A 26,232-nucleotide genomic window follows, 5' to 3' on the forward strand; every position below is an offset into this window, starting at 1 on the left:
AGCTCTCAGAAGCCAGTAAGCTTTTTACCAATTAGAAAGATTCCTCAACTTTATTTTATGTTTGTGGAGATACTAAGCTGTGAATGCCCACAAAATGCGTGAAAGCTGTTTGTTCTGGAGCACTGCTGAACATAACACATAATCTCTGGGTTCTTACAGAGAAAATTTTGCATGATGAGTCATGCAGACAAAGCTTCAGTTACAGGAAAACCATAGGAAAATAATCTACCTAAAGAAAAACAGCATTCTTGCTTTTTCAAGAACTTACTTACTTGTCAAGTAGAATCACAGAATTTTAAACTAGAAAACAGTTTTGACTTAAGTGTATCAAACCTACTTATTTAAGGAAAAAAAGTACTGAGACCAGATAGCTTGTGTGACTTACTCAAGATTCCACAGTTAATCAGTGGCAAAGTGGGGGCTCAGACTTAGGGTCAAGCTTCATACTTTAGTTTTTGATGCTGCCTCCCTACAGTTCTCATTTTATACCTCCTCTCCCCAGTGGACTTAGCAGTGTGAAGAAAAAATAGGCAGCCACTTTAGTGCACACGAGAAAGTCATCCTACTCTCTTTAAAGTGGATAAATTTATGAAAACTTTACAAATTTGTAAAACAAGCAGTGTTCAATTATTATTTTATATATGTGATATTCTGTTGTGGTTGCTATGTATTCAGGGGATTCAAAAGCTCACACAGAGTTCATCCTTCGGCAGATATTTAAGAGTGCTCTCTTAGAAAGAAATCCACAAATACAGCTTCTAACAACAAAGCACATTTAAAAGCTGTGAACATCTTTCTGGAGAGAATTAAAGCTATGCTGTTAGTTGTCATTTATGTGCTGTCTTTAACACACCACGCCACATGATGGCAGTGTTCCTCGGTAAATGAACCTGGAAAAACAACTGCAGTATCCCCTGGAAAAAAAAACCCTACACCAATGCAGATAAAACTTGATCCAGATTAAATCATAAATATGGGTTAAATTTTTGGGGGTTTTATCCACTTAAACCCTATCTTTTATGATCATATTTTCCTACAATGAATTTCTCTGTTCAGAATTTGCCATGGGTCTATGATGTTATAGAATGAATTTCAAGATGTGAGTGGTTAGCAAATACATAAATATAAGTTAAACGTTGTTTGGAGGGGGAGGGTGGTTGTCGGTCTACTGTTTGTTTTCACTGCGATGGTATTAAGAAGAACACTTAAAATAATAAACTAAATATGTTTTGTACCGTGTCTTTAGATTCTTTCCAGACCGTTATTGTCTTATGAGTCTCTGTCTTTGGGTGTGGGAAAGCAAGGCAAGCTTGCTTCTCATGCTCAGAATTTTCCTCTTAGGCTGAAAATATTCCCTCTAAGACGAGAAGGAGATTTCCTGAGTCTCTTCTAAAAAGGCGTGAAGCCACAGATGGAGGTGAAAGCAGCAGCTACTGTCAGTCAAGGCTGCAGGCAAGACTGTGAAATCAAAGATTTGTTCCCGTTTCCCAGCCCCGGCCCTTTCTAGTGTCTCTTAGGCTGCCCCTTGACAGCGCCAGGGGGTAAAAGAGCTAGGCTTGTCCTCTAGATCTTTATTTCTTGATCCTTCCTAGGTGGATTTTGTATTTGAAACACGGGTTGTGAACTTTCTATAAATCTTACAAGAATGAATGTCAGTTACCTGCAAGGGAATATCTGGGGACAGGCATGCAATGTACACCCAACTCATACAGTGAACAGACTTGGCCGGAAGCTGTCAGAGGACTCTCTGGGCTTGCCTGGCAGTCCTGCCACCGCATACCACAATTCAACAACTATTGACAGAGTTATTATTTATGTGTCTGACAGTGGTAGGAGTGGCAGCAGGATGAGTAGCAGGATGCAGCCCCTGATCTCAAGAACTTACAGTAGAATCAAAGAAATGAGAAATACAGACTACACAACAGGGCAGAACAGAATATACTGTGAGAGTATTATGGAAGGAAGAGCTCACACCTTCTGATTGAAGGCTCAAGAAAGATTTCATAGAGGAAATGATATTTGACATAGGATTTTGATAGAAACCGAAAAACATTAGGTGTTTGGTTACACTGTGTCACCACCTAGGAATGTGCTCTCCCCTATATCTCCACTCACTGAAGGCCCTTCCCAGTCTTAACCTATGTCAACTATCCCTCATGGCAGGGAGTGAGGGCATAGGGAGAGAATGGTAATCCAATTTTACTAAAATAAAAAGAATCTCGGGGCTTCCCTGGTGGTGCAATGGTTGAGAATCTGCCTGCCAATGCAAGGGACACGGGTTTGAGCCCTGGTCTGGGAAGATCCCACATGCCGCAGAGCAACTAGGCCCGTGAGCCACAACTACTGAGCCTGCGCGTCTGGAGCCTGTGCTCCACAACAAGAGAGACCAAGATGGTGAGAGGCCCGCGCACCACGATGAAGAGTAGCCCCCGCTTGCTGCAACTAGAGAAAGCTCTCGCACAGAAACGAAGACCCAACACAGCCAAAAATAAATAAATAAATAGATACATTTATAAAAAAAGAATCTCAACCGGAGAAATAGAAGATAACACTGGACACCTGATTTGGGTCTATAACTATAGGAGGCCTTGAATGCAAATAGAGCAGTTCATGTTAAACCCCACCAATGATGGGAATCACTGAGGAATGCCAATACTCTGGGTTGTAATTTTATGTCCAAATTCTGTATCCAGCTGGGCATAGGGAGAACTATGTAAGTAAAGATAGTCATTAAATATAACTGATGACTTATTCTATTCTATTGGCAGCCTGAATTATGATAAGGGTTCTCAAACTTTAAGGTACTTCAGAATCATCTGGAAAGCTTGTTACATTGCAGACTGCTGGGCCCCAACTCTCAAAGTTCTGATTAAGTTTGGGTGAGACCTGAGAATTTGTTCAGTGCCAATGCTGCTGGTCTGGGGACCACACTTAAAGAACAATTAGTTTATGGGCTCTACAGAATATTTGTCAGGTTAGAGAAAGCTACCTCGTCCTAAGGATCATACCACAAAAATACCTCCTAAGCCCTTCCCTGATTATGGTTTCTATATTTCAATGATTGGGAACATCAGATAATTTTTATCTTAACCACATGCTTGTTCTGAATTTAAAAAAAAAAAATTTGCTGTTGAAAACATGGTATGCATATAATATAAAAATGAGTTTTTAGAATCTGTTTTATTTCCATCACAGACCTCATTGATTTGAAACTGTATGTTAAGTGATCATAACCAGCTATTGGGGGCTACAGTAACTTAGAATGTTGAAAGAAATATACAAAACCAAAGACCCAAGAAAAGAAATTTAAATGATAATGAGTGAGATGACTGACTATCCCATGTGATAAATTTTATTTCTTTAAAATATCAAAACATATAAGATATTATTAACTGCTATAGTCTATGTATATCCTATTTTTATATTTTGGCCAAAAAAACAGAGAAAAATACAAATGGCCGTTTATATATATAAACGGCTGGGGTAATCATTCAATTGAATAGCCAAGAAAAGCTAATGGGCTACAGTTCAGGACACGTATGCTCTTGGGAGCTAACGTGAGGTCAGGAAACTGTATCAACCTGATCATGTGATGTACAGTCTGGGCCCTATCTGTTATAGGTGTGCCTCTGCTTTTAGCAAATACCACACATAAAAAGCCAGCTTTACAGAAAAGGTCAGGATTCATTGAAAAATCCTAGAAGAGTCTTTGAGATAATTTATGGCTTTATTTTACAGTTGCTGAAGGTGAAGTATAAAGAGGAAATGTGTCCAAAGCCACCCAGTTTCTTCTTTCCATCCCCCATCCCATCTAACCTGATAGTCAGTGAGTAAACACCTTCCCTTCTCTGATTTCCCACACCCTTCGCTTCCACCAGCCCTTGAGTCTCTCACTATTGTTCCCCATCTGTTGGCTCTGTCTCTCCAACAATGATTGCAAATGCCTCAAAAACAGGAGCCGCTTCTTCATCCCTCTCCTGAATTCCCTATGGATACATTAAGGCGCTGATTATTCCATTTATTACAAAAAAAAAAAGAAGAAACCTCCAAATTACAAAAGCATTCACAATAGGATCTGTATTCTATAGGCTCTTTCAGGTTGCAAGAGCAATGGAGACCAGTCGTGCTTCCCTCATTAATGGGGGTTTATTGTGAGGACAAACAGGACGCAGACTCAGCAGCTGCACACACAGCCGGCCCCACCAGGAACTCCTCACTGCCTGTTATTGTCCTGGATGAACCTGTAGCTCCTACGGCCGAGGCCGCGCAGCTGCTCTCCTGACTTAACTGCTTACCCTCTCTGTGCCTCGGGTCCTTCACCTTTAAAATGGACATCATCATAATACCTACCTCGTTGGCTTGTTGGAAGGATTAACTGGGTTGACATACGTAAAGCTCTTACAAGGGTATCTGGGGCATAGTAAATGCTAGAAGATGTTGGCCATCACTATTAATTCAGCCCCTCCCCAATATCTCCTTGAATATGAGGGTTCTGGCTCCTCTGAAAGATACAGGCACAAAATTCCCTTTTTGTCTTCTGTGAGAAGTTGCCTTCCCCCCCCCCCCCCCACCACATAGTTTCTGCTCACTGGTATCATTACTGCCCTGGTACAGAGAATCAGCTCACTGCCCTTCACTTCAGAAAAGGCCTCAGGAGCGACTGATTCCATGGAAACTCGCCACTGGTGAGCCATCATTTATTCTAGTGCCAGACTGCTGGAGGGTTGAGAGAGGAAATGGAGGATTTATCAGATTAGCTTCCTTGTACTGAGGCAGTTTGAATTTTCTCTACAAGTTCTGGCAAATCTTGACTTAACTATAGCATGGCTAAATTCTACAAACACTGTGAGGAGGGAAATAGAAATTTCCAGGAGGACGTGAGCTGAAATTGTACAGTTGGACCCGTGTGAGTCTGCAGGAGCACTGCTTGGGGCTGGCTGCAAATCTAGCTGAGGTGTTAATGTTTTATCATTCTGCAAAGAGGCTCTCTTGTAGTTAGCCCCGCTGTTGAATCTGGAGTCTGTCCTGAGCCTTTTTGCTCAAGGTTATGCACGTGGACCTAGGCAGAACATCCTTAAAGCCCCTATTAGTGAGAGCTGACTGCTTTCCCCTGTGAAGACAAGCATTACATTGCAGTAAAATGCAAATCCACTAACAGGCAACTGCAGATTTACAGCACTGCAGTTCCAGAGGAATCACAGGAAATAGAACCTTGTCTCTCCTGGTAAATCGGAGGTACAGACTTCTCCAGATTGCTCAGGACTCCACGCAGGAATGGCTACATAATTTGCAAGGCCCAGTGCAAAGTGAAAATATGGGATCTCCTGTTTAGAAATTACTACGACTTTCAAGATGGTGACAACAGAGGATTAACACAAGTGCTGGATCTTTCAGAGCACAGGGCTCTGGGCAACTGCCCAAGTCACACGCCTATGAAACTAGATCTGATGCCAGGTGTCACTGAAAAGTGGCACTTACGGTTTAAACACATCATATGGCCTATAGGGAGAGAATATGAGTGCAGGGGTCAACCTTGTTTCCCCACCTCCTGCAGCCCTGGGGACAACCACCCCATCATTTGATTGACGGGGGTAGAATCAAAACGGACCGCATTGCTGAGCCCCGCCTAGTTTTACTAGTGATATTGTGTCATGCTCCTACCACCACACACCACACACCACCCTTTGCTGTGAGTCTGAGGACACTCACACTCCCCCTCTGGTCCTTGTGGTTTCTGCTTTGCATTCAGTAAGAGATTGAGTAGCACAGTGCTTGAAAGTACAGACTCTGTACCATGGCTAGTTGTGCAACCTTGGGCAAGTTATTTAATCTTTCTGTGCCTCAGTTTCTTCATGTATAAAAATGTGGATAACAGTAGTAGCTGTCTAAGAAAGCAAACTATGTTAGCACACATAAAATACTTAGAATTGTCCTGGGTACACAGTAAATGCTCTACGGTATTAGCTGTTATTAACCTGCCACCTTTGTCCCAATTGAAATCTTCTGTTGCTACCATCACTGTCCTCTGGATCCCTGAAGTTCATGTTGAGGGTTGGGGCATTCCTCCACTGAGGCAAGAGGGTACTGGGCCAGGACTTCAAATTCATTACAGGCCAAAAATTCAGACATTTGTTTATATTCCCAAATGAGGTTAGATACATGTGTTTACAGAGATACACTAACAGCATTGGAGGGCCTCTGTTCCTCCTACAAAAGTAATTGCTAAGTGTAAATATTTTAAGTTCAGTACAACCCTACTTTGGCATGTCTTCATTTTTAAGTATACCAGAGGCTGTGGAAATAGAGGGGGCCTCCTCAGCGTGTCAAGGGTCCTTGACACGGCCACTCCTGACCTTCCTCCTCTTTCCAGTAGTTAGAAAAGCAGGAACTGGAATCCACATTGTTCTGCAAAGGAGGAAGCCCACAGGAAAGAGAAGGGAAAATAACATGGGCCCTGAAGCAGGAGCTCTGGGGATCAAAACTGACTCAGACTCCAGCCCCGTTTTCTGTGAGGCCAGCCACGTTCGTTGAAGGGAGCATCTGTTCCTCTGTAGAATGGATTAAATGTACCTTCTTCCCTAAGTCACAGGGCTGCTGGCATTCGGGCAGGATAGATACTTCAGAAAACACAGTAAGAATGGAGCCAAAGGGGAAAGGAAAAAAGGAGACATTTCAAAGAGGCCATCAAGAACCAAGTCACTCTGGTGTCAATGATGGCTGAAAATGGAAATATGGCATAAAATAGGAGTTGAATTTAAAGCTCTAGAAGAAAACAAACAAAAGGTTGAGCTTACTTTGTAAACAGGGTCATATACTATGAGTTATGTGTGAATTTCTTTCTCTTGTTTGGTGATAGATTAGAAAGGAATTTTAAATAAAACATAAATATCTTTCCTAATTGGTGGCGGGGGGGCGGTGGAGAGGGAAGAAAACCCTACCTTTAGTTTCAAATGAATTAATGGATGGGGAAGTGCGAAAATTATCATCAGCCTGTCTTCTTACCGTCAGTCACCACAGCTGCAATGCCTGTCCACACAGCAAACAAGAAATGAGAAAGTACCAGCTGATGCAGCCTCTGCAAGGCTTTACTGTCCTCCTGGCGGTGCAGGGGTAGACAGGGAATCTTGAGCAAATCTGTGTACTCTCTGCTTGATAGATAAAAAGAGAATTTTATTGCACAAGGTTTATAAATGTGGCCCTTGCTACATGTGTTTGTTCATTTTTTTAAATTTTAATGGAAAAACAGTATTTTATTTGCTTAGATCTATGCATTTTAAGAGTCTTAAAAATAAGCGTAAAAGAGCTTTTACTGCAACATAAAGATCAAAGAGAGTCAATTTCCTCCCACAACTATTTCTTCAGGTGCTTTTTATTCTGAAATGTTATCTTCTTCTTTTCAAAATGGTGCCCAGAATGAAAAAGCGATCTGTATTTAAATATCTGCATTATATTTTCTTCGCTTTTCAAGAAACTGTGTGCCCAGACATTTAATGGTCAGATTACACTTATAACGAAACTAGAACAAAAATTCAGAAATTGTATACCTGTAATTTGGGGGAATGTGTTTAAAATTAAAAACAAAAACCAAAAACTTTTTCCGAGAAGAAGCTCTGTGCACTGTATTAGGATGGGCTACTCTGATTCAGAATCTGTTGCCATGGTGACCAATCTGGGTGCCTTGTGGGCTCTGTAAGACAGGCTAGTGTGGTAATTATATAAGCTGAAGTGCTGCTGAATAACCCCAGGAAGGCAGGACTGCCTCAGTGCAATTTCTAGGAAACCACTATTTTAAAATTCATACATCATAATGCCTTCTTCTTTTATATGGAAATCTACCATTTTGTATTTTTTGTATATAAATCTGATAAGACTGATAGAGTAGAAAATAAAATTTACTAACTTCTGAACATCAGAAATATGCCAAATTAACTGTATTTTATACTAATGAATTTATTTCCAACAATTCTATTTTTTTGTGACTGGACAATGAACCAGCAATTAAATGGCCTACTGTTTGTCATAATATGCCACGTGTGACTTAGTTTTTTTTTAAATATGTAATATATAATAATTATAAAAGTAGGTAATTGATTAGAACAATAAATCAATGCCATTTTTAACCTAAATAGACAAGTTAAATTAGTTAAGTGTGAAGTGCAATTAATACATAGATTTCAATAATTTCAATGAAAAATATATTTAAGAAGAAGATACATACAAATCTTATCAATCTTTTTCATATTTTACATTCCACATTGTCACACGTGGTCATAGGCCATGATTGTAAGAGATAGATCATTACTTGGCACACAGGAAATTGGTTTCTGATGATGATGTAATGTTCTTCCTTCATTCAGCAAACAGTTACTTAATGAGAAAGCTAGATATTTCACCTTAAACAAGTCTTTTCACCTCCTCGGGTCTTCAGTTTCCTCATCTGTAAAATAAAATTTCGTATTCAGGGCCTTTCCAGATCAAAAATTCCACAGTTCTAGAACTCACAAGATAAAATAGTCTTCATTATCAGTTGTCTAGTACTTTTACTTTGAAGAAAACTACTATTTATTCAATACTGACCGTATCTTGACACTGTGTTTGACATTTTACTTATATTACCTGTGGTACTACAAGGTAGGTACTGTAATCCCACTTAACAAATGAAGAAACAGGGTATATAATTTGAATCTAACTCAAATTTCATGTACTTTGTATTACACCATGCACATTAGTGAAGGATCTTCAGCTATCTCTATGGATGGAGGATATTTTTGTGATGATAAAAAAATGTAAAGTACGATTGTATAACATGTCAGAACTCTGAAAGCATTGATTTTTTTTAATTATTAAAGAACTCTGAAATCAATATGACAAAAGACTAAACTGAACTATCATGAAATAGGGACTTGCAGATTCTTCCAAAGGCAATGGGATGTAAGAAGTGGAAACTACTTAGTGCAAGAACAATGCTAAAAATGGGACTTAGACATTCTCTTACTGTTTATTAGTACCCCTTTTTGTCTAGTCATACTTAGGTGATTAATCATGGATCTAGGTCTGATGAATTGAATTTTATAAAAATTAAATGCTGGTAAAAATAACCATTGTAATGAGCACTTAAAATGACAGATATGACTTTCATTAACTTGAGTGTTTTTTCTACTACTCCTCAGAAAGCACTTTCTCTCCCCCTGTATTTGAAGATGAGGCTGATAATGAAGTGGCTATTCAGGTGTCCACATTTATTTGCAAAATCATCGTGTATTTCACAAACTCCCTCCATTACGTACATGGTCTTCTGTTCAGTAGTTTTACATACTTTTTACTGAATCAATACTGGCCCTTTCCTGTTCTGTCCAAAGAAGAGCCCCCCCCACCCCCGCCCAAATGCTTTATAACTCAATGAATGCAGTTCTGGCTCTTTATCTTGGAGACTTTTTTGCCTCAAGTCCCAATGTTATACCCCATCTTGTTTTCTGTTGTGTGAAAGAGGGGTCTGATGACAGATTTCATTTCCCAGAATTTATTACCTATTGTGTATATTGCGGTTCAGTCACAATGACCCCATCTGCATTTAGGTTGAATGGGGGGCCCCCACCCTGACCCAATTTAATAAAAAAATAATGAGGCCACTCAAAGCTCATAGATGTGTCAGCACTATGAAAAGGGTCTATAATCAATGCAAATGTGATGTTTTCCTGCTTTGTGGAGCACAGAGGTTTGACACCCATCTCTTTTACTGGATCAAATCAGACTCCCTCTTTGCTTTGAGAATCTAATGAAAGGTATGGACTTTCTTCTTCCCTCAAAAAAAAAAAAAATGCATGGGGCTGGATAATTTATTGAAATGTTAATTGGTGGGTTGTTTCATGCTCTATTTTTTCCTCCCTCCTGTTTCAGGAATGTGGTCAAGCCTCTTGAGATGCGAATTGTCCCCCTGAGGTTGTACAGAGCACAACCTGCCAATCCATTCATGGGAGGCCTCCCTGAAAGTTCAGGAAGCTTTGTATTGTCCAAGGATGGGGCTGGGAGAGTATCAGTAATGACTGAGCTTGGATTTCCTGCCATCCAAGGCAGAATGGGGGCTTGGGGTCAAGTTTAAGTTGATTTAAAGTTTATTGCATAATATGATGTTTTTGCACACTTGTGTGTAGATATAGGTTCCCATCCTCTCTATAATTCTATGTACCCACACATAATTTTACACAATATTTCTGAGGGTTTGTGACCTCCATCCCCCAATTCATCCTACCCCACTCTCTGAGGTCAATAATAAGAATTTTAACGTTTATTAAGCGGTTACTATTGAGTTTTAACACAGAATAATTCATGTATTTTTAATGAAGAGGAGTAAGGGTTAAGAGGTTAAATAACTTTCTTAAGGTCACACAAGCCGTATTGATGGAGGTAGGATTTGAACCCAGACACACATGGGGTAGTAGTAAGCTATACTGTTGCACAAAAGCCATTGCTCTAGGATGCTATCCTCAGGACTGACTTTTATTTCTTTTACCTTCCTTAGTTTCCTAAAGACACCCTTTAGTAATCCACGCCCCTGAACCTGGTCATAATGTAACAAATCCCCATACAGAGATCAGTCACCATTCACACTCTGACATATTAAATGAGGCCCCTGCTATATGCCATTACCTGTTGGACCCAGGTCCCCACTATGCCATCCCCACATCTTAGAAGAACTCTGTGGCTTTGACTGGCTATTTCACCTCTCCAAACTTCAGATTCCTTATCAACGAAATGGGGATGATAAAAATACCTATGACATGAGATTGTTGTGTGAATTATATCAAAAGCAGGGCACATTAATTACTTGGCATAGGATAGGGCCTAGTACATAAGAGTTCAAAAAACGGCAGCTCATTGTTATAATTAAACTGCATTATTCTAATCATGAAGAATTGCCCTCAGTTGATACTTCTTTGAAAGCAGACAAGGCCTGGGATCTGGAAGGTCTTCTGTGACTCCTTCAGGCTTATAAATTCTTCCTTTGCACTACCATAGTATTTTTTTTTTTTTTTTTTTTTGCAGTACACGGGCCTCTTACCATTGCAGCCTCTCCCATTGCAGAGCACAGGCTCCGGACGCGCAGGCTCAGCGGCCATGGCTCATGGGCCCAGCCGCTCCGTGGCATGTGGGATCTTCCCGGACCGGGGCACGAACCCGCGTCCCCTGCATCGGCAGGCGGACTCTCAACCACTGCGCCACCAGGGAAGCCCTACCATAGTATTTTGAACATACTTCATTGTTGCTTTTTGGATTCCATAAAAATTATGTTTTCACATATCTGTTTTCCATCACTGGACTGACAGCATCATATTGATTGTTGACATCTCAGTATCTAGCACAGGATCAAGCACTTAGGCTAGGAACTCCAGGAGTCCACCCCAGTTGTGCCTGGCTGTGACCTGGGTATGGCCAGAATAAAATATATCTATAATAATAATGATTTTGTATGTAGGAATACTAGGTATGAAATAATATTTGAAATGGAACAGAAAAGAATGAAGTACTATAGTTTCACATAATTTACCATTAGCATTTTCCCCCAGCTTTATTAGATATATAATTGACACATACATATTACTATGTTTCTTATTCTTCTCAGGGACTGTTTAATTTTTTTACTGTAACAGAAAACATAGAATATAGCAATATTTTAAAGGTAACACACATCCAGCCTTCAAGTGAACTAAAGATTTTGTTAGATGTTCTTTATAGAATTTAAGTTAGAATTTAATATTGGAAAAAATAACTTATCATTGACAATAAATATACGACTTCTTACCTTTCCCTAGTTTGTGTAAATTGAGATCATTTTAAGTAAAGATTGGTAGCATAAAATATCTTCAAAGCTGGTGCACAGAACTCCTGTACCAGTCATTTAAATGAGTTCTCAAAGAGTTGAAAAGAATCCTGATTTCATTCGATTTACTACTGATGTGTCTCATGGAGGGAAAGGTTGACTATTAACAAAACAGTTAGACTTGAGGAAAGGTTTTGAAGAAAGAAAATGAAAAGCATTTAAAATTTAAAATGTAAATCAAGTTTCTAGCTTTAGAATAGAGTATTAATTCAGGCCAGACTAATTTCAAATTTATGATAATTTCATTAGCTGCATTGAAGCTTTCCTTGATCCAATCTGTAAAAGAGTAGTTTGCTAATTAATAATTACAAAATATGGGAGATATTTAAGGCATTGTTTTCAAGCACTATTTGCATTTGTTGTTTTCAAGCACCATTTGCTCACAAGCTACTAATTATAATTTTAATTCATTTATTAACTTAGATCCAACAGAATCTTTGGTAATGTTTTACTATTCATTACTAATATTATTGTAATTACTTAAAAGTTATATAAATGCATTTATGTTCCAATAATATAATTCAGAATTTTTAAAGTAATTAAACTTCATTTTCTGGTATAGGTTACGTGTTAGCTTTTAATTTACTAAAAAAGACTTAATAGACAACCTCTAAATTAATACTTTCAACTATATAGTGAAGGACTGAACTGCTATGGAGAAGTAAATAAATAAAACATTCTTACAAGTATGGTGAAACCTGTCAATGTTTTTTTTTTTAAACTAAGCTACAAACTTTTTATCAATCTGTCTTAAACTCACACTAATCAGATAAAATAATTTGTATAAACTCTTTAATGCAATAGGGCATCTTTCCACTTTAATTAATATCCTTACATGCCCACAACGGTCATAGTTTACCTTTGTTTCTCAAATAGTCCATGTTAATTTCTGTGGTAAAATTGTAAGTAATAGTAATTATTATAATGGATGATTAAGTTGAAGACAAATATCAATCCATGGTTCTTTTCAAAATGGTACTATTTTTTTTTTCCATCTCAGTAGTTATATAGAGCTCACTGATCCTCCAGTCTTCCTCTTAAACCTCTGACAAATCTTTTTAGAAGTCCCCCTGAGACCCTTCTTCTTTCTCTTTTCTCTGGGTTTTACTTGGGATTCTCACCTAAGTTCTTTCTCTTCCCCCTTTGTATTCACCTTTCATCTCAACTGTTGCCATGGAGTCAACCATAGCAACGATTGACCAATCAATAGCTGTCTGATTTCTCAAAAGCAGCTCAATCCAATAGCTCACTTTGTCTCTGTGGTATTTCTTTATATATATAAAGCTAGAAAAAAAATCCCAGTTTTAATCATTTAAATGCTTTATTAATTGATGCATATATTTTTGCTGAAATTAGTATTTCTTTGCATGTAATTTTGTTATTCTCAATAAGCAGGATTTATTAAGAGAGTTTTAAATAATTTAAATTTTATATTTTATAAGCCCTTTACATAAAATAAATTCACAGAAACAAATGTTCTTTATACTCTTGTTCTAGAGGACAAACTGATCCCATGTGGAAGCTCTCCCTTCCATAGTGATTAACTAGAAATAACAGAAAAGATGTGTGATTTTAAAATCCATTACCACAGAGGGAAACATAAATGGGTAACTTCAGGGGAATCCTAGAAAAATTTTAAAAATGGAATTAAATATGAGGAAAAAAACCAAAGGGTGCTGCTCTGGAGACTGCTGGTTCCAGACAAAATGGTGTAAACACATTCCATTTTATTTCTCCCACTAATCACAGCAACAACAACCACAAAAGTCTTGGGGAAAAAATGTAAGACACTTATAGAAGACTCTAAAGGGAGGAGAAAATAAAGTGGAGTGGTTAGGGACCTTGGAACTTGAGGAACAACCTGGCAGTAAATTCTCTGAGTTTTTTCTTGCCTCATAAATACCTCAGCCTGAATGCTAGAGAACCTAGAAACATCAACAGTCACAGACAGAAAACAGCCCCAAGAAAAGTCTGCTTTCTCTAGCCAGAGGACCAGAAAAAGGTGATCCAACAAGACACAAACTCCTTAACCATACCTGCCTGTTCTGGGTGGGGGTGAACATTAGGAAAAGCACCACTCCTCTCCCCTACCACACTGGGCACTGCAGTGGCAGACCAAGGGGGCAGAGCTCTGTTTTCTACTCTGCCCACAGTAGTAACAAGGAGATGACCCTCGCCACATGAGTCAGAGGGTGAAACCCTGTCTTCCAAACTTGCCATGAAACAAAGAGGTGGTACCCTTCCATATACTCAGACAGTGCTGAGAGATTGTGGGATGCAGTACAGTCATCTGGGTAACCGAAGCAGAGCAGATCAGAATAGCATGGCAGAGTCTTGATAAACTAAACTGATATTTGAACTATAGTACACCAAAAGAGTAACAGGATATGCATTCTGAACCTAAATAGGTTGCTAAAGAAGATGACTTAATAGGAACCAAAGTCTCATAACACAATACTCAAAATGTCCAGGGTACAGTACACAATTGTCATACCAAGAACCAGGAAAGTCTAAACCAAATGAGAAAAGACAATCAATAGATGACAACATCTACATAACACAGATGTTGGAATTGTCTGAGCAGGATTTACAAAAAGCTGTCTAAAATGCTTTAACAAGCAATTGTGAACAATTTTGAAACAAATTTTAAAAAACAGAAAATATTGCAAAGAAATAGAAGATGTAAAGAAAATTTAAATGGAAATTCTAGAACTGAAAAATACAATAATCTAAATAAAAACCTCGCTGGACAGTCTCAATAACAGAATGGAGATACAAGGTAAGAATCAGTGAACTTTAAGGTAGTTTAATAGAAATTATTTAATCAAAAATACATAGGGAAAATGTTTTTTGAATAAACTGAGCCCTAGGGACCTATAGGATAATAACAAGAGATCTTAGATTCATGTTATCAAAGTCCCAGAAAGAAAGAAAAAAAAAAATGCAGTATTGAAAACAATTCAAAGAAACAATGGCTAAAAACTTCACAACTTTGATGAAAGATATAAACCTACAGATTCAGGTAGCTGAGCAAACCACAAACAGAATAAACTCTCCAAAATCTATACCTAAATACATCACAGTCACAGACAAGAGAAAAACTTTTCAAAGCAGTCAGGTAAAAATCAACACGTTACCTACAGAGGAACAATGATTCAAATAACAGCTGGTTACTCATTAAAAATCATGAAGGTCAGAAGAAGTGATACAAAATTTTTCAAGTACTGAAAGAAAAGAACCGTCAACCCAGAATTATATATCCAGTAAAAATATGCTTCAGGAATAAGAAGAATTAGAGGATAAAGAAAAAATTAAGAGAAATTATCCCCAGCAGAATGAAAGAATAGCTAAAGCAAATTCTTCATACTGAAAGAAAATGATAACAGAAGGAAACAAAGAACATCAAAAATGAAGAAAGAACAACTTAAAGGATAAACTATATGGGCAAGTCCAATAGATTATTTTCCCTTGCAATTAAAAAAAATCATGTTTAACAGTTATAACAGTGTCTGATATGGTTCTCAGTGTATGTAGAAGTAATATTTTAAGGCAACTATATTATAAAGAGGGAGAATAAAGTGACCTAAATAATGGTGATGCATCCACATTACACTTGAAGTGGTAAAATACTGATGATAATAGACTACAATAAGTTGCATATACTTATTGTAACACCTAGAACAACCACTTAAAAAAACTGAATGAAGAGACAGACTCAAGAGATAATACTGTAGATAAATCAAAATGGAATACAAAAAAAAAAAAAAAAAAAAGCTCAAGCAACACCGAGAAAGACAAGAAAGGAAAAATCAGAAGAATGAAAAATAAAGAGAATAAACAAAGCACATAATAAATGGCAGACATGAATTCTGAAATATCAATAATTACCTTAAGTATAAATAGCTTAAAACACATGAAAAAGGGAGGTGCAAAGTACATGAAGCAAAAACTTACAGAAATGAAAGAAGAAATAGAGAAATCCATAATCACAGTTGGGGACTTCAATATCCCTTTGTTAAAAGGTAGTAGAAATAGTAGGAAAAAATGTTAGGAAGGATTTAAGAGAATTAAACAATACCCAGCCAAAGAAATCTAATTGATATTTATAAGAACATTCTACCCAACAGCAGCAGAACACACATTCTTTTTAAGTGTGCTTGGGACATCCACAAAAGACTATTTCTTAGATCATAAAATGAACCTTAAGAAATTAAAAGAATTAAGATCACATAAAGTATGTTCTCTGATCATAATGGAGTCAAACTAGAATTCAATAACAGAAAGAAAGGAAAAAAATCACTAAACACTTAGAAATCAAACAATCTATTTCTAAATAATCCATGTGTCAAATAAGTAGTCCCAGGGAAAAACTTTTTAAATCAACTGAATTAAAATGAAAATACAGCACATCAGAACTGTAGAAAACCACAATGAGATATCTATCACTACATATTTACCAGAATGGCTAAAATAAAAAAAAAATAATAATGACAACACCATATCCTGGCGAGGATCTGGAGAAACTGGATTTTTTCATACATTTCTGGTAGGGATGTAAAATAGTACAGCTACTTCAAGAAGCAGTTTGGCAGTTTCTCAAAAAACTAAACATGCAACTATCACGTGACCCAGCAATTGCATTCCTGGGCATTTATCTTAGAGAAATGAAAACTTATGCTCACACAAAGACCTATAGATGAGTGTTCATGGAAGCTTTTTTGTTATAATCAAAAACTGGAATCAGTCCAGATGTTCTTCAACAGGTGAATGGTTTAACAAACTTTTACACTGTTACAGTTACACTGACCATGGAAAACTACTCAGCAATTAATTTAAAATGAACTATTGATATATACAACAATTTGGATGAATCTCCAGGGAATTATGCTAAAAAGCCAATCCCCCCAAATTGCATACTGTATGATTCCACTTATGTGACATTTCTGAAATTGCAAAATTTTAGAAAATGAAGACAGAATAGTGGTTGTGAGGAGGTGGGGAAAGGAAGGATGAGAAGGAGAGAGGTATGGCTGTAAAAGGGCAACATAAGGGACCCTTGTGGTGGTGGTAATGGAACTGCTCAGTGGTGGAGGATACATGAACCTACAAAGGTGATTAAATTGTATAGTACTTAATACACACACACATACAAATGAGTACAAGTAAAACTGGGGAAACCTGAATAAAATCAATGGGTTTCATCAATGTCAATAACCTAGTTGTGATATTATACTATAATTTTTCAAAATATTACCACTGAGGGAAACTGGGCAAGGTGTATGAGGGATCTCTCTGTATTATCTCTTACCACTGCATGTGAGTCTATAATTATCTCAATAAAAATTTCAATTAAAAAATCTGTGGTATGTAGCTCAAGCAGTGATACAGGGAAATTTATGGGAATAAAATGCTTAAACTTTAGCCTATGTTGCTAGTAATTTTTGCTCAGAAAGTCCTGATTATGCAGAAAGATGAAAATATTAGTTGCTTCTGGACAAATATATCACAGATTTAAATGTAATACTATAAAACTTTTAGAAGAAAACATGAAGAAAATCTTTGTGACCTAGAGTTGGGTAAAGAGTTCTTAGATATGACTCCAAAGGCATGATTCATAAAAGAAATAATCACTGAATTGGAGCTCATCAAAATTTGAAATGCTTGCTCTGCAAAATACCCTATTAAGAATATAAAAACACAAAACAAAAACTGGGAGAAAATATTTGCAAATCATGTATTCAATGAAACATTCATATCCAGAACATGTAAAGAGTATTTTACCTCAACAGTAAAGCAAACAATCCAATTAGAAATGGGTAAAAGATTTGAACATATACTTTACCAAAGGGAATGGAAAATATGTACACTCAAAAATTTTCAATACCATTAATGTGGTAGGCAGAATAATGGCCTCCAAATGGTGTCCACCTTCTAATTTCTGGAACCTGTGAATATATGATCTTACTTGGTGGAAGGGACTTTGCAGATGTGATTAAAGTTAAGGGCCTTGGGACTGCCCTGGCAGTCCAGTGGTTAAGACTTTGCTTTCCAGTGAACGGGGTTCAGGTGCAATCCCTGGTCGGGGAGGTAAGATCCTACATGCCTCGGGGCCAAAAAAACTAAAGCATAAAACAGAAGCAACATTGTAACAAACTCAATAAAGACTTTAAAAATGGTCCATGTCAAAAAAAAAATTCTAAAAAAAAAAAGTTAAGGACCTTGAGATAGGGAGATTATCCTGGGTTATCCAGGTAGGCCCAGTTTTATCATATGAGTCCTTAAAAGGTGAAACTCTTTTCTGGCTATGGTCAGAGATACACAACAACAGAAGGGTCAAAGATATGTGATATTGCTGGCTTTGAAGATGCAAGGAGGGCCAGGAGCCTCTAGAAGCTAGAAAAGTCAAGGAAATAAATCTTCCAAAAAGGAATGAAGCCCTGCCTACACCACAATTTTAGCCTCATGGGACCTGTGTCAGGCTTCTGAACTACAGAACTATAAAACAATAAACTTGTGCTGTTTTAAACTGCTAAAGTGGTGGTAAGTTGTTAGGGCAGCAATAGAAAACTAATACAATCAGTCATTACAGAAACACAAATTAAAACCATGATGAGATACCAATACATGCCCATTAAAACAGCTAAAATAAAAATTACTGACAGTAGCAAACACTGGAGAGGATGTGGAGAAACTGAATCCTCATAAATTGCTAGTGGGAATGTAAAATGATACAGCTACTCTGGGAAGCAGTTTGGAATTTTCCTTAAAATCTAAACATGCAACTATCACATGAGCCAGAAATTGTACTTCTGGACATTATCTTAGATAAATGAAAACTAATGTTTACACAAAAACCTATAAAGTAATGTTCATAGAAGCTTTATTTGTAATAGCCCAAAACAGGAAACAATCCAAACGTCCTGCAATGGATGAATCAATAAACAAACAGTGATATACCCATACTATGAAATAATTCTCAGCGATAAATAGAAACAAACTACAGACACATGCAACAACTTGGATGGATCTCAAGAGCATTATCTGAGTGAAAAAAAAAAAGTCAGTCTCAAGGACTTGAATACTGTATGATTCCATCTGCATAACATTCTCAAAGTGACAAACTACAGTGATGGAGAACAGGTCAGTGGTAGCCAGGGGTTAGGGTTGGGGAAAGTGTGTGACTATTAAGAGATAAAATGAAGGACTTTATCTGCAATGATGGAACATTGCTGTATCCTGGTTGTGAAGATAGTTATCTGAATCTATGTCATAAAATCTTATAGAACTACCCCCCCAAAAATAAACACAGTCTACAACAGCATCATTCATAAAAGCCAAAAAGTGGAAACAACCCAAATTTCCAACAACTGATGAATGGATACACAAAATGTGGTACAGCAATATAATGAAATGGTTTTTGGCAATAAAAAAGAATAAAGTACTGATACATGCTACAAAATGGATGAAAACATTAGGCAAATACACAGAGACAGAAGGTAAATTAGTGATTGCCTAGGACTGGAGGATAGAGAATCAAGAGTGACTGCTAATGGGTATGGGTTTTCCTTTTGGATGTAATGAAAATGGTCTAAAATTAGATTATGTTGATGGTTTTACAACTCTGAATTTACGACAAATCAGTGAATTGTACACTTTAAATGGGTGAATTTGTGGGATATGAATTGTATGGCATATGGTATATGAATCATAATTTCAGTAAAGCTGTTTTTTTAAAAAAAAGGAGTGCATGTCAAAACTGATGAAATCTGAATGAGGCCTGCACCTGAGCTAATGGTATTGTGCCAGAATGAGTTTCTTGGCTTTGACAACGTATAACATACATTGTACTGAGTGAAGGGTACATGGGAATCCTCCGTACTATTTGGCAACTTCTTGTGAGTCATAAATTATTTCAAAATTAAAAAATTATTTTTAAGGAAAGTGTGCTGCTTCGTGCACTTGGTTGAAAGACCTTTGAAGTAGGAGGGAGCCCCGGGACAATGGACAGAAAGATGACAGGGTTACTACAGCGGGAGAAGTCAAGTATGTCAACCACTCCATGGTTCTCCCTGTGTAAAGGAACAAGCAAGAGTGGTGCCCACCTTCAGACAGCAACAACACATGTAGAGGCCTCCATTGGAAAGGAAGGACTAGGATCTTGGAATAATGGTCACAAACAAGAGGAATGAAGAGTGTCCATCTCTCCTGTAGCTATAGGTACACCCCAATCAATATTCTGCCTCTCCCACAAGTGACTGCAAGCAGTCTGCCAGTCCACTCCCAGCATCATTTCATGAACCTCCCCCATATGTTGGCTGGAGTAAATTGATGGAGCTTTCCCAGGATGGCCAAACAGGGCAACACAAATACAAAGATACACACATGACCACTTAACAGTTGAGATTAGCCAGCATCATGAGAAAGAGGTACCATGCATGAAAGAATGCACACGTGAAGAAATAGTTACTAGAGCTGGCAGCACTGGACTTTAGACACCATCACTACTTTATTTAACACATATTTCCTCAGCTTCCCTGTTATGTACCAGGTACTTTAACTTCTGGAGATACCACAGTAAACACAACAGGCAAGGTTGCTACCATCATGGACATTTCAATTTTTACTGGTCGAGACAGACAAAAAAAATATAAACAAAAGAAAATATCAGAGCACAAAACGTGTTTTGGACAAAAATAAAGCAGGGTGGACCTTCCCTGGTGGTGCAGTTGTTAAGAATCTGACTGCCAATGCAGGGGACACGGGTTCAAGCCCTGGTCCGGGAAGATCGCGCATGCCACAGAGCAACTAAGCCTGTGCACCACAACTACTGAGCCTGTGCTCTAGAGCCTGCGTACCACAACTACTGAGCCCGCGCGCCACAACTACTGAAGCCCGTGCGCCTAGAGCCCGTGCTCTGCAACAAGAGAAGCCACCGCAATGAGAAGCCTGTGTGCACTGCACGAAGAGTAGCCCCACTCACTGCAAATACAGAAAGGCTGCACACATCAACGAAGACCCAACGCAGCCAAAAATAAATAAATTAATAAATTAATTAAAAAAAATAAAGCAGAGTAAGAAAGGAGTAGGGGGGAGAGAGAATATGTCTTTGAAGGTATTAGGTGCTGCTTTGGATAAGGTAGTCAGGGATTATCTCTCTGATGGGGAGGTAACCTTTGAGTGGAGATCTGAATAGTGGTGGGAGCAAGTCTTATAACGCCCGGCGGGGTGGAAATAGGGCAAGCAGGGGAGGGGAACAGGTATGTGTGTGTGGAGGGTTTGAAATTTTGACAATAGCAGGGAAACCAAAGTGTTTGGAGCAGAATGGGCAAGGGGGGGAGAGTTCAGAGAATCCACAGGAGTCTGATCATCTAGAACAATCTAGGCCATTTTAAGGACTTGTAATTTTATTCTAAGCTTAATTGATACAGTATATTCCAAGAGTATTTTAACCAGCAATTCTTTAAAAAGAATCAGCCAGCAATCGTGTAAATTAAAGGCTTCATCTTTGAAATGAATCATTCAATAGATGAGTAGAATAGCAGATGGGACACACAAAAAGAGCAAATTAGTGAGCTGGAGGAAAAACCCAAATATTTTTTTCCAGAATACAGGACATACACACAATAAAAAGATGTAAAGTAAGAAGAGGAAGACAGAATCTCAAACAATCCATCCAGAAGATCCAAATTTTATCTAATAGAAGTTTTGGAAGATACTATTAGAAAAGTCCTTTTAGGAAAAATGGAGAAGAGACAATGTTCAGAGCAATACAAATATAAATATATGCTTAAATAATACCATTAAGAAGTGTCAATTTATATGAAACAGAGCAAATTCTGCACCTAATAAAGACATAAATATTTATCAAAAATCCATGGATCATTACAAAATACGACCATATACTACACAACAAAAGAAGAAGACAGTTATTTTATAAGACTATTACAATCTCTAAATGTAAACAAGGCAAATCCTGCCCAAGAATAAAATTAGAGGTCAATTTCACTTAAGAACATAGAGGTAGAGTCCTAAATAAATATTAGCAAATCAAATCTGGCAGTGTATTTTTAAAAAATGATGAAGTAGAGTTCACTGTTTTTTAAAAAACTCTATATGTAATTTATTATGTTAACACATTAAAAGTTAAAGCAATATGATTATGTCAAATGACATAAGTAAAACTTTAGGTAGATTTCAACATTCATTTAAACTTTAATTTTTATTTTTTCAGCTACAAGAGATTTATTAAAGAAAGGCTTCCTAGAGACATTAAGCGAATGGGAGAAGGACAGGGAAAGGGAAGAAGCCAAAAAAGGATGTGATTTCATGTGAATTCCCAGCCTGATTCCAAGGGTAACTCTGGAGCATAAATTACTCCTTAGACCATGTCCTTCCTTGAAGCAGGGGAAGAGGGCTTGGTATTCTCTGCACTTCCTGCAACTGCGGTTTGGTGTCTGACATTAATTTGTGGTAAATCTTCAGTCATTATTACTTCAAATATTGCTTTTGTTCCTTTCTCTCTTTCTTCTCCTTCTGGTATTCCCATTATGCATGTTAGATCTCTTGTAGATGTCTCACAGTTTCTGGTTATTCTGTTCTGTTTTCTTCAGTCTTTTTTTCCCTTTTTTTTGCTTTGCTTCTCAGTTTTAGAAGTTTCCATTAAGATATCAAGTTCAGAGATTCTTCCCTCAGCTGTGTCTAGTCTACTAATGAGCCCATCAAAGCCATTCTTCATTTCTGTTATGGTGATTTTGATCACTAGCAACTCTTTTTGCTTCTTTCTTAGGATTGCCATCCTTCTGCTTACATTATCTGTTGTCTAGTTGTTCCATTAGATTCTTTAATATATTAGTCATAGTTGTTTTAAATTTCTGGTCTGATAATTCCAATACTCCTGCCATATCTGACTCTGGTTCTGATGCTTGTTCAGTCTCTTTAAACTGTGTTTTTGCCTTTTAGTATGCCTTCCAGCCTCTCTGGGAACCAGTGCCATGGTAGGAAAATTTGAACTGTAATCATTAAAGACTTGCTAGAGGATTAGTATGGACAAGTACGAAAGTTAAAAACTCCAAGGGGACCCAGTCATGGGGGGCTGTCCCACACTTGTGAATTTTATCACTAGGAGCTCCAATAGGTCCTCACAGTGAATATCAGAGAAAAATCCCTTTGTGCTTCTAGCAGCGAGAGGGGAAAAGCAACCTTTTTGAAATGTGTCATTGCATTCTATTCTTCTTAACAAAGGCTGCCCTTGGAGTAAACTATTTTACCAGAGAGAAACCTGGGGAAGGGAAACACTCAACTCCAGACTCCTGTAGCCATCCTCTCCCAGCTAAGAGCGGGGAGTGGGGGGCGGGGGGACTTAGAAGCACTGGTGAGGTTCACAGTGCAGAGGCAGAGGCTCACCAAAAGACTGAGACCTAATCACAGGACTATAGAACACCTCCTTTCTTCCCACACCTCACCACCACATCACTAAAGGCCTACTTACAACTGTTCCTTTTACTCAGTATACCTAAATTAGTGGATAAATACCAAGTTCACGGAGGGTAAGATTTGCCATTTTAAAGATGTCAATTCTCCAAAAATGAATCTATAAATTCAGTATATCCCACATCTAAGGTCAACAGGATTTTTCATAAACTTTTACATGCTAATTATAAAATTTATATCTTTATTTTTGCTTTAAAAAGGTAACTGGGCTGGGGCAATAGAATTCATTCAATCTAATATGCAATTGTATTATAAATATATAGTGATTTATTAAATTTTTTAAAAATTAATTAATTTATTTTTGGCTGCACTGGGTCTTTGTTGCTGCACGCAGGCTTTCTCTAGTTGTGGCGAGCAGGGGCTACTCTTTGTTGCGGTGTGTGGGCTTCTCATTGCGGTGGCTTCTCCTGTTGCAGAGCACAGGCTCTAGGCGCGCAGGCTTCAGTAGTTGTGGCACACAGGCTCAGTAGTTGTGGCTTGTGGGCTCTAGAGCGCAGGCTCAGTAGTTGTGGTGCACGGGCTTAGTTGCTCCGCAGCACGTGGGATCTTCCCGGACCAGGGCTCAAACCCGTGTCCCCTGCATTGGCAGGCGGATTCGTAACCACTGTGCCACCAGGGAAGCCCCTATAGTGATTTAAATAGCATTATTGTCACAATAAGAAAAAGAGATCAATTTTTTAAAGAATAAAAATTCTAGAAACAGACCCATGAATACATAAGAAAGTCAAATTGCAGAAGAATTACAAAGATAAATGAATATCCAAAAAGATACTTGGTCTCACAAAGATTCAGAAGCACACAAATAAAAAGGAAAATGAAATACTTTTTTTTATGCAACAGTCAGGCAAAAAATAAAATGTCCAATAACATCAATTGATTGGTAAGGATTAGAGGGAAAGGTATTTTCATATTGCTGTTGTGTTAACTTAGTATAGCCACTCTGGAGGACAATTAGGCAGTGTAGTAATGGATTAAAACTGAATAGATGCATACTCTAAGACTCAGCAAATCTATTTCTAGGCATTTACCCTACAGAAACACGTATACTTATGCACAAGAAATCACATGCAAGATTATTTATTGCATAATTATTTGTGATAGCAAAAAATCTGAATATCAATTAGAGTCAGTTAAATAAACTAAAGCACATTCGTGCAGAGGAATATTATGTATCAAAGAATAAAGTACTCCTGTGAGAACTAGTAACATGGAAAATATACGTAGGTGACCTCAAGTTCAGAGATATAATTTAAATATTTATAAGAGTTTTATGGGGCCTAATGATAAGCAATATTGATAGACAGCATATGAAAAGAATTCAGGTAGGATTCATGTAAGCTCAAAGATCTTTAGAGTTAAATGGAACTGCATTTACTTATTTTAGCCTTAGGAATGCAAGCTTTAATCAAGTGATGTTGCCCCCTGTGTAGGATTTCACAGTCTAATCTGATTTAAATGGTGAGTAATTAAAAGGTTAATTTTGTGTCAATTTGGCTGGCCCACAGTGCCCAAATGTTTGGTCAAACATTATTCCGGATGTTTCTGTGAAGGTGCTTTTGTGGGTTTTTTTCTTTTTTTTAGTTAATTTTTATTGGAGTATAGTTGATTTACAATGCGTTAGTTTCTGCTGTACAGCAAAGTGAATCAGTTAAACATATACATATATCCACTCTTTTTTAGATTCTGTTCCCATATAGGTCATTATGGAGTACTGAGTAGAGTCCCCTGTGCTATACAGTAGGTTCTTATTAGTTATCTATTTTATATATAGTAGTATGTATATGTCAATCCCAATTTCTCAATTTATCCCTCTCCACCTTTCCCCCTTGGTAACCGTAAGTTTGTTTTCTACATCTGTGACTCCATTTCTGTTTTGTAAATAGGTTCATTTGTACTAACTTTTTAGATTCCACATATAAACGATATCATATGATATTTGTCTTTCTCTGTCTGACTTAACTTCACTCAGTATGACAATCTCTAGGTCCAACCATGTCACTGCAAATGGCATTATTTCTGTGAAGGTGTTTTTGAAATGAAACTAACTTGGTGGACTTTGAGTAAAGAAGATTACTCTCCATAATGTAGGTGGGCCTCATCCTATTAGTTTGAGGCCTTAATAAAACAAAGACTGACATCCCCTGAGCAAGAAGGAATTCTGTCTGCAGACTGCCTTTGGACTCAAACTGCCCCTCTTTCCTGGGTCTCCAGCCTGCTGGCCCACTCTGCAGATTTTTGGACTTACCAAGCCTCCACAATCACATGGGCCATTTCCTTAAAATAAATCTCTCTCTATGTAACTATGTATGGCCTATTGGCTCTGTTTCTCTGGAGAACCCTGACTAATCCAGTAATGACAGAACTCGAATCCAGGCATGTAAGCTATGTCTGTGGCCAGCTTACTCTTGAAGTTTTGGAGTCCTTGGCTTTACAATTTTTCATGTAAGTAAGGACCAATGCATATCATCATTGCCACAGTGATCCAATTATGCAACTCTATAACCTCTGTTTGTTGCAAAACTCTATCAAGCAAAGAAAACAACCCCAAAATTATATAATAAAGTAACCCCCAAAATCATGTGAAATAACATAATTTTTCTTTAGTAGTAAGCATCTTTCAACCCTAAGAAAATTTGAAGGTAAATATATAAATGTCAAGATAAACAAATCTGTTTTCAATAATTTAGTGTTCAGAATTTTGCATAATTTTATATTTCATATACCTGTAATATTCAAAATTTGGTCCGATAGAATAATAGCTTTATTAGAACAGCAATCTTGTGGTTCTAATTTAAAATGTATTATATAATTTATTTAGGCTTGTGATTTTAATTTAATGTCTGTGCTTCATAAATATTAATGGA

The 26,232-nt window shown here is 37.6% G+C and overlaps 1 protein-coding gene across 3 annotated transcripts in view; it reads right to left on the bottom strand.

Moving 5' to 3' along the window:
• Positions 1-26,232, bottom strand: part of ASB4 (ankyrin repeat and SOCS box containing 4) — a 122,022-nt gene that overhangs the window by 75,930 nt on the left and 19,860 nt on the right. For 2 of the 3 annotated variants that reach the window (XM_073809699.1, XM_073809698.1), the window contains 2 exons: positions 8,394-8,437; positions 7,003-7,145 (listed from right to left, as the gene is read on the bottom strand). In XM_073809699.1, coding sequence (XP_073665800.1) covers positions 7,003-7,145; positions 8,394-8,437 — 187 coding nt within the window. Of the gene's footprint in view, positions 1-7,002; positions 7,146-8,393; positions 8,438-25,328; positions 25,387-26,232 lie in introns of those variants that run through there. The other variant, XM_033863052.2, reaches the window with a different exon arrangement.

Source organism: Tursiops truncatus, chromosome 9 (assembly GCF_011762595.2).
Source record: "Tursiops truncatus isolate mTurTru1 chromosome 9, mTurTru1.mat.Y, whole genome shotgun sequence".
Taxonomy (NCBI): Eukaryota; Metazoa; Chordata; class Mammalia; order Artiodactyla; family Delphinidae; genus Tursiops; species Tursiops truncatus.